The following is a 19,266-nucleotide window of genomic DNA, read 5'->3' as shown; positions in this document are numbered from 1 at the left end:
GGTAAAATTTAAACAGAAGAAAATATCAAAATCCAATTTTTGTGACCTGGCTAGCAGGTGTTTGGGTAGGTGAACAAGTCAAAATACTTCTAGCCAAACCACCTCAGGTACAAAAGATGTATGGCGAAATCGGATATATGTCAGATGTATCAACTTTCAACTGTCAACTATCAATTAACTACTATTACTAACAAGCCAAAACATCTCAGCTACAGAAGATGTATGGAGAAATCATTAAGAGAAGGTGGACTAGCAACATGCAGCTGGCAGATGTAAAGCAAATATTCTTCTCCATCCTGTGAGAAAGAAATCATCCACCATACAAATTCAAGTAGCATATGACTGCAATTGTAAGTAGATCCACCAGGTCTAAATTACAATTTTCTTTAAGGACTACATTATATGAAGTGATGCTTTTGATGCAGGAATTTTCAAGCTCAAGAAATGACGAGGATAGTGCAGAGGTCATTCATTGGACAAATGATAAACTGTATTATAACGTAGTGATATGGCAGGCAGGCAGGCAGGCAGGCAGGCAGGCAGGCAGGCAGGCAGGCAGGCAGGCAGGCAGGCAGGCAGGCAGGCAGGCAGGCAGGCAGGCAAATGCGATGTCAAACAGTGCAAAAATCAAGCCCGTAGTCTGAGCTGTTATCGAGTTACACTTGTCTGAAGGCACCAGCCAGTCAGACGGTCAGTAGAAAATTGTGTTAAAAATAATTTTTAAAATTCCATAGCAACTTGTTGGAAGCATTTCGGGTCAATCTGACAGCTTGTTTGGGTTTAGTTTTACCTAACCAATACTGCCTCATCATCGTCAGGGAAATTTTAGACTGGTTTTTGGGTGATGTTATTTCGTGGGCCATGCCTACTCCTTTGTGGTCCCTACTATAAAGTACTATTGTACTGTATGATGATGACTTTAACAAATTTTCAAATTAATAATTGCCAAAACTTGAATATTAGTCTTGCTATCTCACTGCCTCACTGACCACAGTTGCAAGGCTAGAGGCCAAACTAAGCAGTACATGGCCACCGTTTTACACTACAATAGCAAATTCACTGATGGGATGTGCCTTTTGAGGTTCTGATGACTGTAGGCACTCTGTGCTTTGTCTTTTCTTTAATCTTCAATCAGGCTGCTTGTCTTCTACTTTCATCCAACAAAACCATATTATGTAGTTTGTTGCCATAGCAACAAACAAAAGTTAACAGGCTAGCTTCCATTGGGTGAGTTGTCAACATGTAACATCACGTGTGACCATCTGTCACCTGGTTGCATAAGTGCACATCATAATTAAATTCCACAATCCTAATATAGTAACAGGTCAGGCTTTGCTCATCATTATTACTGTCACGTAATGATTGTTTGGTGCTTTACCAGGGTCAATGATCCTCAAATATTCCTCAGGCAGATCCACAGACCTGCCGAATAGCTACAGCGTGAAACCAGCTAAGTTACCTTGTACTGTGTCTTCGTTAGTAGCTAGGTGGTAGATTATGTTCAACGTAATTAAGGCTCACGAAACGCTATTCAGTAAGATTTTGGCGCAGTTGAAGCATAGCCAGCAGCGGGAGTTCCATGCGACCTATGTTCACGTGTGTAGGCGGCCTCCCAAAGACTGCGTGGACTGCAGTCGATTTCCGATTGCTTGCGGATGAGGCTCGCGCGCGTGAGTCGCGATAGCGAATAGAGTTGGCGGTTGAAATAGCTGACATATTCGAGCAATCACTTGTGCGGGTTGTTTGCGGGCAACCTGAGATCGACTATATCAAATTTGTTAGGCAAGCATGGGTTCCAGCCCATTCATTAGGTAGCTCGCAATTGCTCATTTACTCAATGCTACTTGATAACAGTGTTTCACCTTCAAACCTAAAACAAGCCCTTTGCGGTTAAGGTCGCCTGTGCGTCGCCCTTGTTGTAACCGAGAAACCGTACTAATGACCACTCTTCATGCTTCTACTACATCCCCCACATAGCAACACACAAATCAATTATGGTAAGAAGCCTACCACAATAACGCATTATTCTGTAACAATGCTACTGTTACATCAAGAACTCCAGGTTTCCTAGAAATTAATGGTATCCAATGCTTAGAGTGACATAGGCTACTCATGCAAAAAAAATGTATGTTCATAATCTAATGTTTCATAATGCTGCAGCCCTGCTTCTTCATGGGCCATGTTCCCGGATTATGGGCTATAGCTAGACATACATGAAGCCACGCCCATTTGACACCACGTGCGTAGCAGCCAGCAGATATGCACAACACTGTACCTGTTGCTTTCATGGAGCCATGCCCACTACTCAAGGATTATAATATCAGCCACAGTTTGATAGTCTTATAGCTGGCCAGCATATTTCATGAACAACACCCACTTGTGAGACTGCTTGTATGGATGTGTGGAGCCATGCTAGCCAGTCATTACAAAGGTTGTAGGCATGTTCATAGCCACGCTTTGCTTTAGACACTGAACAGGTTTTGATGCGGCCCAGCAGTTGTTAGCTGCCTACTAACAATTTGTACAAGGTAGTTAAATGCTTAAAGAACACAGTGGTGTAACAAAGCATGTAATATAATGCCAATGTGATGATAGGCATGGTTGGACACCAGTTTAATTACATATGATAAGGAAGGGAATTTTGCAGCAAAATTGGGCTGTTTCCAAAAAACAAAAACCACTACAACCAGGACTTACCACTTTAGGGTAAATTAATCCCCATAGCCTAATGTATCTTCACCATAAATCCTGACTGCATTCACAAAACCGTTGGAAAGTTATTCTAATATATTATTTTACGTCATATTGCCCAGATTTTTTTTTCACTGTCCTATTCACAACTACCATCACTCATAGTGTTTGTGCTTTGCTTTAAATTACAGGTAAAGGTTCTCCTTTATCTGATTCACTCCAGCAGGGGCATAGTTATAGGTTTTCCCAGGCACAAGGTCCCATGCAAGGTGAAATGAAAACCCATATCTGTTGATTACTTTTAACACATTTGCAAAATGAAAGTGCACACATACATTTAACTAGCAATTAAAATGCTATTTATGTAGTTTATTAAACTTAGATGTTAACGTTACCCTGGAACTTGAAACTTAACAGTAAAGGACTGACTCATCACTGCTGTCACTATTCCAATCCAGCATTGACTTTTTCTTTATCACTCTTCCCTTCTTGCATACAGCTCCATATAGCTGCACTTTGTATCCATCATTCTGAGAGCTTGAATATAACACTGATCCCCCTTAGTGCCGCCTCCAGCATGACACATACAATACTCACTACTCCCGCTCTGGCCTGGGAGGTGACAGTGGGAATTGGTCTTCACCTGTTTTCATCAGTCTACCATTAGTGATTAAATTATAATACACAAACGCTCCATCTTAGGAGGAGCCCAGTGAGATTTTACATGATGGCAAGCAGTTAACCAGTGCTGTTTTACTCAATTCCACTTGTAATAATTCTTATGTTGCAAATTCTACATTCTTCACCATTGTTCATTAATAGCTAACATTAATATGCATATCTACAGTCAACATTGTTCCCTACCCATTGGATCACATACCATGGTACATGTATAACTTTCACTGCCATGATGCCAATTTATCATAATTATAGTTGCTTGTCACCTAAAGTATACACACATGTTCATTGTACAGGCAGTACATTATGACATCTATTCTATAATTTCTCATTGTGCCACAGTCACATTATAACTGCCTCCCCTGGATTGCACATTTAGAAGCCCTTACCGCATTCAAGGAGTGACATCCACATGCACATTTATTGTTCCCATCAATACTGCTGATGGCGAAGCAATTGTTGCATCACTACAGAGATTGTTGAAATAGAGAGTTCAACACTTGTTAATCAAGATTATAAATATTATCTAATCAAAAACAGCCAAGCTGTAAAAAAAGGTGCGGCCCCCAAAAAGGCCATGGTGAAAAAAGATGTGAAATCCAAGGTGGCGGCCAAGAAATGGCTGTGATGGTAGGTTAATGGTTACATTTTAATAACGACAATTCAGGTGAATTTTGTGCCGCTTGGTCTTGGCACCAAATTCACCTGAATTGTCGTTATTAAAATGTAACCATTAACCTACCATCACAGCCATTTCTTGGCCGCCACCTTGGATTTCACATCTTTTTTCACCATGGCCTTTTTGGGGGCCGCACCTTTTTTTACAGCTTGGCTGTTTTTGATTAGATATCACTTCTTTTTGTATTTGTATACTGCAAAGCCGGCCTATGGCTGGCTTTGGGGCTTTTTTAACCCATGTGTTTTTTTCTTTACCACAGGAAGAAGAAAAGAACTTAAAGAAGATTTTTAATGCTTCAATTGTTTTTGATTTTATTAGTAATTATACAAATTATATACATATGTTTATTACATGCCCATTATTCCCCACAGGATATTTTTTTGCAGTTGATCTCTCTACTGGGTGACTTGAAATGTAGCTGAACTATATACAGGATGGTTTCTTTGTAGCTGAACTCTCTACAAGGTGACCTCTTCTAGCTGGTCTCTCTACAGGGTGATTTGTTTCTAGCTGAACTCTCTAGAGGTGATTTGTTTGCAGCTAAACTCTCTACATGGTGGTTTGTTTGTAGCAGAACTCTCTACATGATGGTTTCTTTGTAGCTGAACTCTCCATAAGGTGACTTCGTCTAGCTGAACTCTCTACAGGGTGATTTTTTTGTAGCTGAACTCTCTACAGGGTGATTTGTTTGCAGCTGAACTCTCTACATGATGGTTCCTTTGTAGCTGAACTCTCTACAAGGTGACTTTGTCCAGCTGATCTCTCTACGGGGTGATTTGTTTCTAGCTGAACTCTCTGCAGGTGATTTGTTTGCAGTTGAACTCTCTACATGATGGTTCCTTTGTAGCTGAACTCTCTACAAGGTGACTTTGTCCAGCTGATCTCTCTACGGGGTGATTTGTTTCTAGCTGAACTCTCTGCAGGTGATTTGTTTGCAGCTAAACTCTCTACATGGTGGTTTCTTTGTAGCTGAACTCCCTACATGATGGTTTCTTTGTAGCTGAACTCTCTACAAGGTAACTTCTTCTCTACAGGGTGATTTGTTGTAGTTGAATTCTCTACAAGGTGGTTTGTTTGAGGCTGAACTCTCTACATGGCGGTTTCTTTGTAGCTGAACTCTCTACAGAGTGATTTGTGTGCAGCTGAACTCTCTACATAATGGTTTCTTTGTAACTGAACACTCTACAAGGTGACTTCTTCTAGCTGATCTTTCTACAGGGTGAATTGTTGTAGCTGAACTATCTACAAGGTAACTTCTTCTAGCTGATCTCTCTACAGGGTGATTTGTTTGTAACTGAACTCTCTGCATGATGGTTTCTTTGTAGCTGAACTCTCTACAAGGTGACTTCTTCTAGCTGATCCCTCTACAGGGGGATTTACTTGTAGCTGAACCCTCTACAAGTGATTTATTTGCAGCTGAACTCTTTATGTGGTGGTTTCTTTGTAGCTGAACTCTCTACAAGGTGACCTCTTCTAGCTGATCTCTCTACAGGGTGATTTGTTTCTAGCTGAACTCTCTACAGGTGATTTTTTGCAGCTAAACACTCTACATGGTGGTTTCTTTGTAGCTGAACTCTGTACATGATGGTTTCTTTGTAGCTGAACTCTTTACAAGGTGACTTCTTCTAGCTGAACTCTCTATGGGGTAATTTCTTTGTAGCTGAACTCTCTATAATTATGATGGTTTCTTTGTAACTGAACTCTCTACAAGGTAACTTCTTCTAGCTGATCTTTCTACTGGGTGATTTGTTTGCAGCTGAAATCTCTACATGGTGGTTTCTTTGTTGCTGAACTCTCTACAAGGTGAATTCTTCTACCTGGTCTCTCTACAGGGTAATTTGTTTGTAACTGAACTCTGTACAAGTGCGTTTTTGTGGGTGATCTCACTGCAGGTTGATTTGTTTGCAGCTGAACTCACTAAAGGGTGATTTTGCTTGTAGCTGAACTCCTTGCATTGTGTCTAGTTTCTAGCTGATCTCTCTACAGGGTGATTTGTTTGTAGCTGATCTCTTTACAAGTTGATTTGTGTGTAGCTGATCTCTCTGCAGGTTGATTAATTTGTAGCCGATCTCTCTACAAGGTAATTTGTTTGTAACTGAACTGTCTATAAGGTGATTTATTTGTAGCTGATCTCTCTGCAGGTTGATTTGTTTTAGCTGAACTCTCTACAGGGTGATTTACTTGTAGCTGAGCCCCTTACATTGTGTCTAGTTTCTAGCTGATCTCTCTACAGGGTGATTTGTGTGTGGCTGATCTTTCTACAGGTTGATTTGTTTGTAGCCGATCTCTCTACAAGGTAGTTTGTTTGTAGCTGAACTCTGTACAAGGTGCATTTTTGTAGGTGATCTCACTGCAGGTTGATTGTTTTGTAGCTGAACTCACTAAAGGGTGATTTGCTTGTAGCTGAACTCCTTACATTGTGTCTAGTTTCTAGCTGATCTCTCTACAGGGTGATTTGTTTGTAGCTAATCTCTCTACAAGTTGATTTGAGTGTAGCTGATCTCTCTGCAGGTTGATTAATTTGTAGCCGATCTCTCTACAAGGTAATTTGTTTGTAGCTGAACTCTCTATAAGGTGATTCGTTTGCAGCTGAACTCTCTACATGGTGGTTTCTTTGTTGCTGAACTCTCTACAGGGTGTTTTGCTTGTAGCTGAACTCTCTACAGGGTGATTTGTTTCTAGCTGATCTCTCTACAGGGTGATTTTTGTAGCTGACCTCTCTTCAGGGTGATTTTTTTCTAGCTGATTGCTCTACAGGTTGATTTGTTTGTAGATGAACTCTCTACAGGGTAATTTGCTTGTAGCTGAACTCCTTACTTTGTGTCTAGTTTGTAGCTGATCTCTCTACAGGGTGATTTGTTTGTAGCTGATCTCTATACAAGTTGATTTGTGTGTAGCTGATCTCTCTGCAGGGTGATTTGTTTGTAGTCGATCTCTCTACAAGGTAATTTGTTTGTAGCTGAGCTATCTATATGGTGATTTGTATGTAGCTGATCTCTCTGCAGATTGATTTGTTTTAGCTGAACTCTCTACAGGGTGATTTGTTTCTAGCTTATCTCTCTACAGGTTGATTTGTGTGTAACTGATCTCTCTACAAGCTGATTTGTTTGTAGCTGATCACTCTGCAGGTTGATTTGTTTCTAGATGATCTCTCTACAGGTTGATTTGTTTGTAGCTGAGCTCTCTGCAAAGTGTTTTGTTTGTAGTTGATCTCTCTACAAGGTGATTTTTTGTAACTGACCTCTCTTCAGGGTGATTTGTTTCTAGCTGATATCTCTACAGGGTGATTTTTGTAGCTGACCTCTCTTCAGGGTGATTTGTTTCTAGCTGATCGCTCTACAGGTTGGTTTGTTTGTAGCTGAACTCTCTACAGGGTGATTTGCTTGGAGCTGAACTCCTTACATTGTGTCTAGTTTGTAGCTGATCTCTCTACAGGGTGATTTGTTTGTAGCTGATCTCTATACAAGTTGAATTGTGTGTAGCTGATCTCTCTGCAGGTTGATTTGTTTGTAGCCGATCTCTCTACAAGGTAATTTGTTTGTAGCTGAACTATCTAAAAGGTGATTTGTTTGTAGCTGATCTCTCTGCAGGTTGATTTGTTTTAGCTGAACTCTCTACAGGGTGATTTATTTGTAGCTGAACTCCTTACATTGTGTGTAGTTTGTAGCTGATGTCTCTACAGGGTGATTTTTTGTAGCTGAACTCTCTACAGGGTGATTGCTTGTAGCTGAACTCCTTACATTGTGTCTAGTTTCTAGCTGATGTCTCTACAGGGTGATTTTTTGTAGCTGAACTCTCTACAGGGTGATTTGTTTCTAGCTTATCTCTCTACAGGTAGATTTGTTCATTGCTGATCGCTCTAAAGGTTGATTTGTTGCAGCTGAACACCCTGCAAAGTGTTTTGTTTGTAGCTGATCACTCTAAAGGGTAATTTGTTTGTAGCTGAACTCTCTCCACAGTGACTTGTGTGTAGCTGAATTCTGTGTAACTGAATTCTCTAGAGAGTGACTTAATTGTAGCTGAATTCTCTACACAGTGCATGACTTGTTTATAGCTGAACTTTCTTCAGTGTGACTTGTAATGTTCTGAATCTCTATAGTGATATATTTGCATAACTCTCCACATGGTGACTGTCTTCTTGCTGAACTGTCTATAAGATTAACTGTTTGCAGCTGAACTCCCTACAGAATAACTTGTGATGTAATAAAATTCTATAATGGATTAAATAAATTAGCCGAATGCTCTATTAGGGTGACTGTTCTATTAGAGTATCTCGATCTCGCATTTGCTACACGGAGTTGGCTTTCGAATCATAACTCAGTGGTTTGTAATCCGATTCTTCTGTACTACTGCAAGGACTTTCTATGAAGATTATTCCAGCTATACACCGATTTTCAGCTCATTGCTCTAAGCGGTTTGCCTAGTAGGCGTGAAAACTAATACTTTTTTATTCATAAAAATCGATCGCGTAATTGTGACACAGGTTGGGTTTTGTGTCATATCTCCGTGGTCTTTATCTCGATTCCTTTCAAACCACCAAAAGGCACTCCTACGATGGTTACTCCATCTACATAGCAATTTTCAACTCATTCCATGAAGCGGTTTACCCTGTAGGCGTGACAACAAATCGATCTTGTTTTACGCGAATAATCGGTAATAACTCCTGAACCATTCATCGGATTTGTACCAAATTTGATGCTAGGATTCGCCTTTGGACTCCCTTTCTGTGTGCCAAATTTCAAGGTGATCGGAGCACGCGTTTGCTTGTTATAGCAATTTTTGCAAGTGTGCGAAAAGACGAAGAAGAAGAAAAAAAAAACGAAGAAAAAAAAACGAAATTTTGGCAGCTCGTATCTCGGAAATGGCTGGAGCGATTTCCTTCAAATTTGGAATGTAGACTCCCTTGGCTGGCGGGCAACTGTGTAGCAAATTTGGTTTCAATCAGATAAGTGATCACCGAGATACAAATGTGTGAAAATGACGTTTTCGTTCTTCCTGTCAATATACTCACGGGTGTGGCGTGCCAGCTTCTTGGGCCGCACGACACACTACCGTGTGTCTTGATATTTCATTACCCTTCAGAGTACTGCCATTCCACTATCCACTACATCGCTGTTTGGTGTTTAACAGAACTGCTACCGCAAAGTACCTATTCAAACTTTACTGACCTTATTTTGCATTTTTTCTCTCCTTGCAATCGAGGTGGGATGCAGAAATTACTGGCCATGCCATTAGACTATACATCAAAACTGCTTGCATTATCGTTGAGGTTGTTATTCATCTGTTATGGTGTGTCTGTACACATTGTCATGGCCATTCATAGTTTGTGGTGTCTGGGTTGCAAAACATGACTGTTGTGAATGTACATACTTGTGTTGTATTAATGCATTAGTTGTGTATGCATGTTGTGCTTGCTGCAGCCATTGTTGTTTGCTGCGTATGAATGTCTGTTGTGTATGATCGTTGCATTTGTTGCGTATGAATGTCTGTAGTGTATATATGGATGTTGCATTTGTTACGCTCAATGTTGCTGCGTATGAATGCCTGCTGTGAGTGAATGTTCAGTTTGTTGCGCTCAATGTTTGATGTGTATGATTGTCTGTTGTGAATGATTGTTGCGATCACTGTTTGCTGCATATGAATGTCTGTTGTTTTATGAATGCTGTGTATGAATGTTCAGTTTGTTGCGACTGATGTTTGTTGCTGTTGTGCTCAATGTTTGATGTGTATGATTGTCTGTTGTGAATGATTGTTGCGATCACTGTTTGCTGCATATGAATGTCTGTTGTTGTATGACTGCTGTGTATGAATGTTCAGTTTGTTGCGACTGATGTTTGTTGCGACCGATATTTGTTGCGATCAGTGTTTGTTGTGTATGAATGTTTGTTGTGTATGAATGTCTGTTGTGTATGAATGTTGAGTTTGTTGCGACCAATATTTGTTGCTATCAGTGCTTGTTGTGTATGAATGTCTGTTGCGTATGAATGTTGCATTTTTGCTGTGATCAATGTTTGCTGCATATGAATGTCTGTTGTTGTATGAATGTTGTGTATGAATGTTCAGTTTGTTGCGACTGATGTTTGTTGCGACCGATATTTGTTGCTATCAGTGTTTGTTGTGTATAAATGTCTGTTGTGTATGAATGTTGCGTTTTTGCTGTGATCAATGTCTGCTGCGTATGAATGTCTGTTGTGTATGAATGTTGAGTTTGTTGTGACCGATATTTGTTGCGACCGATATTTGTTGCGATCGATATTTGTTGCTATCAGTGCTTGTTGTGTATGAATGTCTGTTGTGTATGAATGTTGCATTTTGCTGTGATCAATGTTTGCTGCATATGAATGTCTGTTGTGTATGAATGTTGAGTTTGTTGCGACCGATATTTGTTGCTATCAGTGCTTGTTGTGTATGAATGTCTGTTGTGTATGAATGTTGTGTTTTGCTGTGATCAATGTTTGCTGCGTATGAATGTCTGTTGTGTATGAATGTCGAGTTTGTTGCGACCGATATTTGTTGCTATCAGTGTTTGTTGTGTATGGATGTATGTTGTGTATGAATGTTGCGTTTGTTACGATCAATGTCCGCTGCATATGAATGTCTGTTGTGTATGACTGTTGAGTTTGTTGCGACCGATATTTGTTGCGACCGATATTTGTTGTGACTAATATTTGTTGTGAGTCGTGATTAGTGTTCATTGTGTAAGAATGTCTGTTGTGTATGAATGTTGCATTTGTTGCAATCAATGTTTGCTACGTATGAATGTCCATTGTGTATGAATGCTCAGTGTGTTGCGATCAATGTTTTTCTGCTTTGAATGTCTGTTGTGTATGAATGTTCAATTTGTTGCGACCGATATTTGTTGTGATCAGTGTTTGTTGTGTATGAATGTCTGTTTTGTATGAACGTTGCATTTGTTGTGATCAATGTTTGCTGCAATCAATGTTCATTGCGTTCAATGTTTGCTACACATGTATATCTGTTGCATATGATTTATTATTATGTTGAGTTTGTTGCACCTGGCACTTGTTGTGTACACATGTTGTGCTTGCTACGACCTGTGTTGTTGCTGTGTGTTCACAATTCATGGGCTTGGTATTACAGAAGATGTCTGTCGAGAACGTTTTGTGGCTACAGTGTACTAATGTAGCATTTGTTGTGTATGAATATCATGCTTGGTATGATCAATGTTTTGCTAGTCTGTTGCATATGAATGTTTCATCTGTTTGCAACCAATATTTAGTGTGATAAATATTGCTGTTACCAATTGCTTGCACAGTGAATGTTGTGCTTGTTGTAGCTGTTGTTCTGGCATGATTAACAATTGTTATGTATGAATACTCATTGTTTCATTGTGACTGAGTATTATGCAACTGTGTAACACCAATAACACACATTACTCATCTCATAGCTACCTTCATTGTTCGTTATTACTTGGCTTGTACACACAAGTTACTCTATGCCTTTTGTACATTCTCATTTGGTATTATAGATAGTTAATGACATATAGGGTATTTTGCATTACAAGCAATGATGTTGTCTCACTGTATAGTATTGGTTGATATGTTGTTGCATATATTCACTGTATAATAATATACAAGTTGCAGATACATACTCCGTAATGGTAGTTGCCATATTAGTTGATGTATTATATCTGTGCTTGCATCATATACATTTATGTACTTATGTTACTGTACATTTTTGTCAATTTTTGTGTAACTGTTTACAATTACTTTGGGGGAAATTGGGCGCAAATTGCTGAATAATTAAAGTCAACAACTGCCTAGTCCAAGGCTCTGTGTGTGTTATCACAAAATGCTAACTGTCATTAAATTTAATGTGTCACAACTGAATGTGCTAATCCTTGTTACAATTGTATGTTTGCAATGTGGTTGCTGAATGTTGCTGCTGCTGGCTTGACATAAGTAATACTGGATGTATTATGTAAAGTTTGCTGTGACAGTGATAACACGTACTCATTGCTTATTTGGGCTAGCGTATCATACCTCAGTTGCCCTACCTCCCCCAAAGAGTTGTATGTATATGTATCACTGTGAAAAAAGCTCAGAATAATAAGGTCTATAACAGTCTTATTATGTTAGTATTGGAATGAAATAGTACAGCGTATATTAATAGATTAGGACTTTACTATAACAAGCTTATTGAATACATTTAAGACAGTCATATATTAGAGATTAAATCACTAGTATAGTGCAGTGTATTATCAGACTATACTAAGCCTATTTCAACCATATATTGGCTACTATACTACTGTACTTTTTTACTTTCCATAACCTTAATTAAATAATTTCTATAATTATATTTGTAATGAATTTAATTCTGTAAATATGTTAAAACCACAATAGGTACAGCTAGTAAATCAATGTCTCCTTGGCCATGACAGTATCAAATCAATTTTGTCATTTATCAGTCTTTATCCAACTGCAGCAGGTAAGACAGTAAATACAATTCACAAGTTCCATTACAAATTACCTGTATTATCATCACTATGTAGAACTCTGTGACAATCTGTTAGTTGTCTGGTAGAACTGTCCCACAGCTCTAATACAAAGACGGTAAATATAATGTGTATTCTGGACAATCGTTGGACTTACAGTCTGTAACAATAAGAATATCATAAAACTGAGACCTTGTCTGGAAACCTAGTATTACCATGTAGAACGGCGGCTAGGTCCCACAACTCTATTAAAGATGGTAAATATAATGCGTATACTGAACAATCATTGTACTTACAGTTTGTAACAATCTTTTAAAACTGAAACCGAGTCTGAGACCGACAATCCATGTACAACTAAGACAAGTCTGATAAGACCAGGTCTCACAACCCTAAGTGGAGGCAAACATAATTCATATTCTGGATTATTTGGTGTACTTACAGATGTTATCAGTGAGTCTAACCAGACATAAAACAGTCACTTAGTATGTGACTTTATTGGGCTAACGTGTTACGTAAGCTCACAAGAAGCATCTGATACACTGATAACCAAGTCCAAGAATCTTGTAATCACTAAAGTACAACTGAAACAAGACTAAATATAATGTAATTTGCATACTCTCAGTGAACTTACTTTTGTTAGCAATACGAGCATGGTCAGTGAAATAAGGACAAACAAGATGGAACAGGTTCTTGAAAGCACTCAACTCATTTACAGTGCCAGACAAGGTAGCAGCCATCAGCTGTTGATAAAAAGTAGTGAAAAACATGAAGAAATGAGACCAGTTTCCACAAACCTAAACGAAGGTAAATATAAATTGTATACTGGACACTCTCGGTGTACTTACTTACAGATGTTAGCAATGAGAAGAATCTCCTAGAACTGAGACCAAGTTTGTAATTCCTACCCTATTGAAAAGAAAATGAATAAAAACCCAATCAGGATTAATGCACTTACAGATGTAAGTAATTAGAAGATGACGTTGGACAACTCCATGAAAAAAGAACAAAACTGTCCACATATGGTCGCTACCAGATTCTTTAAAGGAAGCAGCTGCCATTGAAGGAAACTAACACTGCAGATGTTGTACACTGACAGCCTGTAGAACTAAGAGGTTCGACAAGAAATTGTACCTCTGAAGAGATAATATACAAAATCATAACAGCAGATCATGCATACTCTTACTGTTGATGGCTGATGAACTGTGTCCACTCGTCATCCGCCATAAGCTGAGATAACAGGATATAAAACATGTAATACGTACACAGCACTGAACACCAAAGTTGAATCATTTGCAGGTCATTGTCATACAATACACAATAAACAATTTAATACGGCTAAACCTATCGTACAAGCTATCATTTTAGTCTAATACTTACTCATCTAGAGCTGTTTTTGATTGCTGCCATCGAAGGAATTGTCCACTTGGCCACGCCATTTCACCACTACAGCCAACAGGGATGCACGAGGGGATGTACAGTTGTGGTCCATAACTATCATCGTGGGTCATTGGACGATGGCACCAATCGCGCACACTCTTTCCGCGAAATACACCCTCATATCACTCACATTTACAACCTCTGATACAACAATAGCGACAAAGATGGTGACTTAATTGCATCTAATACGCATGCGCACACCACTGACTTTTAAACAAGCATTACTACGAACTTTTGCAGGTGTGCTAACTGAGCAAGAAAATCTAGATTTGTATGACTCTTAGATTGAATAAATATTTTTTCTGGTATTATATGCTTTACTGACTGTATGAAAATGTGTGTGTATGAAATTATCACAACAAACTGAAGCTAGTTAGCTAGCTATAGTGATTAACAGAAGTGTAGCTACTTATTGTAAAATCATCATGACTTTGTTTGGTACAAAAAAATCTTAAGTCACATGAGATGGTGAAGCTAAAAATGAGACAATAATGGCTGATCTGATGGTGAAGCTAAAAAGTTATCACATTTAGTTAAGTAAACAAAGCCATACAAAGAATGTGTATTAAACTAAAGTATAATCTGTTTCCCATAATATAAGATGGGGTTTTTACTAAAGTATAAGATAGTTAGTATAATGCAAGACCATACTGAGATTATTTGTATAGTTTAAGCCATTAGATATACCATCTTATATTCCTCTTTTTTCACAGTGTATGTATGTCTGTATAACTAGTCTGTAAAGTGATGTGTTGTTGTAATATGTTTGGTCGCATGCTGTAATGTTATAGAGCTTGGTGCGGTGGAAGGGCGGTTTGTATAGGAAAGCATGCAGTAATGTGTTGTGGTATGCTTGTACATGCTCAAGTTAGCATGTTAAGTGGCATTAATTTTCCATATCAACACTTTTTTCAGCAACATAGCCTGCAAAAGTGGGGCATGTGGGCACACAAAATTTGCCTACTTTTTCAAACTTTTATCATTCATACCATTTTATGACATTACGCATTGACCATGCAAATTTCAGCCCTTATTCAACAATGAATTGGCATTATGATGCAAGTTAAAGAATGCAAAGAGTGTATAGCAATACTGCAATATAATCTGTTAGGTGATGGGGTGTAGTTTGTGCCTACATGTCCCGTTATTGCAGGCCTGGTCACATATGTGACCCAGTCTGGTCTTATCGCCCATGTCAGCAGATTCAATTTTTCACCCAGGAAACAAGGCTACATGAATAAACTATCTAATTCCACAATCGTAATCAGCTAGACTTGAGTGGTCTGGTTTTGCTGGCTGCTTTTGCCAAGCCCAGTAGCGATCCGTACGTGTGGTGTGGGGCCTTAATGGAGCTCTGGTCAGCCTGGGGATGACTGTATGTGGCTGTAAAGTACCTCTGCTGTGAATTTCCTTACATTTTATCCAGTTTTGAGACCTCAATGGCCTAAAACTTGGCCTAATTCATCCCTTGGCCTTCCTTTACAATTTTTGAACACCATCTTTCCCATCTTCCAGGGTCCCGCCTCCCACCCAATTTGCAGCTCGCCTGATACAGTCAACCTCGGTTTAAAAACTATCTAAAATGGCAGGAAACTTAGTTGTTGGCTAATTGCACAGTGGATACTCTGGAAGGCAAGGAATTGGTGTAAAATGTGTGAAAATTTGTTACACATAGCTTCAACCATTGGCGAGCTACTACACACTAAATACTTAAAACCGGCGTTTCTCGGTACTTTTAAATAGGCGATAAGCCCGGTTTTCCCAGACTGGTTCACATATATCGATGCCACAGAATTGTTTTAGAGCTGGATTTCAAAGTGCTTCAGTCCTGGTGCTATACTAGCTAGATATCTGAAAGTTGCGATTGAGATCCCGTTAGCAATAGGTTCATGGCCACGCTCATCAATTAAAGATCTAAGTGAACTAATAGTGATAGAGTATGGGGACCACACCTATTAACAATCTAGCTGTTTACTTAACAGTAAACAAGATGACTTCACCCCTTATTGGTCTAGCTAGCTGCACCCCTCTTGGCTGACTTGAGATATACTCTAATACAACAGTCATTATTATTATTAATATTAACACTTTACAATGACCAGTACTAAAGGTATGGCAGCAACATGTGCCGCAGCCTTAGGATTATCTAACCTAATTTCAAGGACTTAGACTTAATGATTTATAGTTGAAAAGGTGTAAAAGAAAACGTGCTAAAGTAAGGAAAAATCCTCCAACCCTAGGATTTAAGCTGCAGGTCATCCAATGTCTAGTCATGGCCATACCCAGTCTTCCTCCAGGAGTCACGTATGTTATTCTATTCGAACAGTCGCAAGTTACATTGTGGCTAGCAGCAAAAAAACTTATCAAACTAGTGTTTTAAAAATTGTTAATTTAAAAATGAAGTTGGGATCTATACAATAAAAATTAGTGAAACAAGAGATGATTGATGGTATTACAGCTAAGCTCAGTGGGGAAATCCCTACTTTGGCATATTAGATATAACATTTACTCAATGCCAAAGTAGGAACTTTCCTACTGAGCTATATAATTATACTACTTGGGTCAAAGAGTGAGCAACATGCACAGGAGAACTCATGCTTGCCTCATTTCATCATTACAGTCACCATATGCATTTTAGCTGTATTTTTTTCACATCTTATTCTTTTTATTAGGACTAAGTTGAATTGCAAGATCATAACTGTTTATATTGGGTATGTAAAACTAGATCGAACCATCCCTAGCAGGTCCACTCCAGAGTGGTTTAATATGGTTCAGTTTGATACAAGCAGTTCAACATGGTTCATTTCGATATGGCAAACATTTACACCAACCTGGAAATCATTGCGATTTGAGGACATTCTTTGCAGTGGGTGTGCAGGGAATATCCCAGAGGTTCTACGGTTCCTATGGCTTGGAGGGAAAGGCAGTTGCCTTTCTTTGGCATGTGGAAATTCTTGTGGCTTCAGAGAATGTTAGAATCCCCAAGCATTCCTACCTCCAAGCCTTTGTAGTAAACATGCTATATACATCATGTAAAATTGGTGAAATGGGGCCTATTTGAGAATTAATAGGAGAATCCATAGAACCCTGCACACCTACCAAAACAACTACCATCTGTTGACGGTGGCAACCCGCTTACAACAGGGTAAGCCCTGCTGACCGGATTAAACTTACGAGCAACATTAAATGGAGTCAAACTATTTAAACTAGGTTAATGTTGCAATTGAGCATGCATGAGTGTATTATGATAGTGACTAACCCGAAGTTTCACCATGACTGGAAAGAAGATTGGGAAGGCACACACATGAGAAGGGTTGGCAATAATTGGAGAATAATATTGCACATGCGTTATAGAAAAAGGCACGTGGAGAGGTGTTAGAACACATGGTGCTACGTGGCATAGTAAATCTTGTCCCACCCATACCACTCCCCTCTACCAACTATCTCATATTAGTATTTTAGAAGACGATAATCACAAAGGGATTGTTGGGTGGGGCTTAGCAAAATGTATTGCCCAAAAATAAAAAAAATTAAATTATTTAATTAATGGGGGTCTGGGGAGGTGAAGCATGCACCACAGACAGTCCCAGTAGGGTGCTTAGTTATCCCCCCTCTTCTTTTTCCTTGTATTTTCCATCTTGAGGCTAGCTCAGGGTGTGGCAGCGCAGGATTTCTCTTAGGAAAGTTGTGGCATGTGGAAATTCTTGTAGCTTCAAAGAATGTAGAATCCCCAAGCATTCCTACCTCCAAGCCTTTGTAGTAAAACATGCCGTATACATCATGTAAAATTGTTGAAAAGGGGCCTATTTGAGAATTAATAGGAGACTGCATGGAACCCTGCACACCTACCAAAACAACCACCATCAGTTGACGGTGGCAACCCGCTTACAACAGGGTAAGCCCTGCTGACCGGGTTAAACTGACAAGCAACATTAAGTAATGGTAATAAATTCCTTTAGATTATATGTCTTTCCATGGAATCTTCTCATGTACACAGATTATCCACGATGTATCAAATTATATCACTGTGAAATATTAACTGTCACTGTTGATCACTTTGTCACTATAGGATGGACATACTCCTCTATATGCTGCTGCATATAATGGTCATTCTCAAGTAGTGGAGATGTTGATCAAGTCAGAAGCAGATGTCAATGCTGCTGATAAAGTGAGGCAATAATTATTTACATTAATGAAATTATTATGCATGTAGTCCGCTTGTATCCCTGGTTTTCCTTAACAAGGTTGTTATGTAGACAAACTGCCAAATATTATTTTTAGTATAGCCATGAAGTCCTTTATTTGCCAGTAAAATTAAACATTCATTCAAGTAAAATATGTGCTTTCTTTATTGGAGAAAAGAACACAAATTAAGCTAAAATTAGATGTTGTAAACCAAAAGTCCTTGTACTACTAAGATCACATACACACCTTGTGTATGTAGAATATATTAACAATTAAATGCTGTACTTTGATATCGAACAGATGGTAACATTCCACAGTAGGGATTTCCCCATGGCATAACCTTGTTAAGTCCTTAGCAATGTGGTTATTATGGAATTATTAAATTTCGTAATGGTAATAAAGTCCTTTATATTATGTGTCTTTCCATGGAATCTTCTCATGAACACAGGTTATCCATGATGTATCAAATTATATCAATATGAAATAATGACTGTCACTGTTGTTTACTTTGTCACTATAGAATGGACGTACCCCTCTATATGCTGCTACGTATTATGGTCATACTGAAGTAGTGGAGATGTTGATCAAGTCAGAAGCAGATGTCAATGTTGCTAATAAAGTGAGGCAATAATTTTTTACATTAATGAAATTATTATGTATGTAGTCCACTTGTACCTCTGGTTTTTCCTTTACGAGGTTGTTATGTAGACAAACTGCCAAATATTATTTTTAGTATAGCCATGAAGTCCTTTATTTGCCAGTAAAATTAAACATTAATTCAAGTAAAATATGTGCTTTCTTTATTGGAGAAATGAACTCAAATTAAGCTAAAATTGGATGTCGTAAACCAAAAGTCCTTGTACTACTAAGATCACATACACACCTTGTGTTTGTAGAATATATTGGCTGTACTTTGGTATTGAATAGATGGTAACATTCCACAGTAGGGATTTCCCCATGGCATAACCGTGTTAAGTGCTTAGCAATATGGTTATTATGTAAATATTAAATTTGGTAATGGTTATAAAGTCCTTTATATTATGTGTCTTTCCATGGAATATTCTCATGAACACAGGTTATCTATGATGCATCAAATTATATTAATATGAAATAATAACTGTCACTGTTGATTACTTTATCA

General features: G+C 38.6%; 1 protein-coding gene and 2 long non-coding RNA genes across 3 annotated transcripts in view; 1 reads left to right on the top strand and 2 right to left on the bottom strand.

Moving 5' to 3' along the window:
* Window positions 1-19,266, top strand: part of LOC136253605 (ankyrin-1-like) — a 312,474-nt gene that overhangs the window by 194,452 nt on the left and 98,756 nt on the right. Inside the window, exons 13-14 of the mRNA XM_066046271.1 lie at window positions 18,010-18,108; window positions 18,646-18,744. Of these exons, the coding sequence (XP_065902343.1) occupies window positions 18,010-18,108; window positions 18,646-18,744 (198 nt within the window). The remainder of the gene's footprint in view (window positions 1-18,009; window positions 18,109-18,645; window positions 18,745-19,266) is intronic.
* Window positions 12,363-13,316, bottom strand: LOC136253371 (uncharacterized). Its single transcript, XR_010700100.1, has 6 exons — window positions 13,135-13,316; window positions 12,943-13,084; window positions 12,800-12,892; window positions 12,661-12,748; window positions 12,539-12,607; window positions 12,363-12,487 (listed from the first exon to the last, which is right to left on the bottom strand). It is a non-coding gene; the product is annotated as an uncharacterized lncRNA (long non-coding RNA).
* LOC136253372 (uncharacterized) lies at window positions 13,378-14,015 on the bottom strand. Its single transcript, XR_010700101.1, has 4 exons — window positions 13,881-14,015; window positions 13,687-13,730; window positions 13,459-13,636; window positions 13,378-13,409 (listed from the first exon to the last, which is right to left on the bottom strand). It is a non-coding gene; the product is annotated as an uncharacterized lncRNA (long non-coding RNA).

Source organism: Dysidea avara, chromosome 4, assembly GCF_963678975.1.
Source record: "Dysidea avara chromosome 4, odDysAvar1.4, whole genome shotgun sequence".
Lineage (NCBI taxonomy): Eukaryota > Metazoa > Porifera > Demospongiae > Dictyoceratida > Dysideidae > Dysidea > Dysidea avara.
The sequence above is the reverse complement of the archived record's forward strand: the minus strand, read 5'-3'. Positions and strand labels throughout refer to the sequence as shown.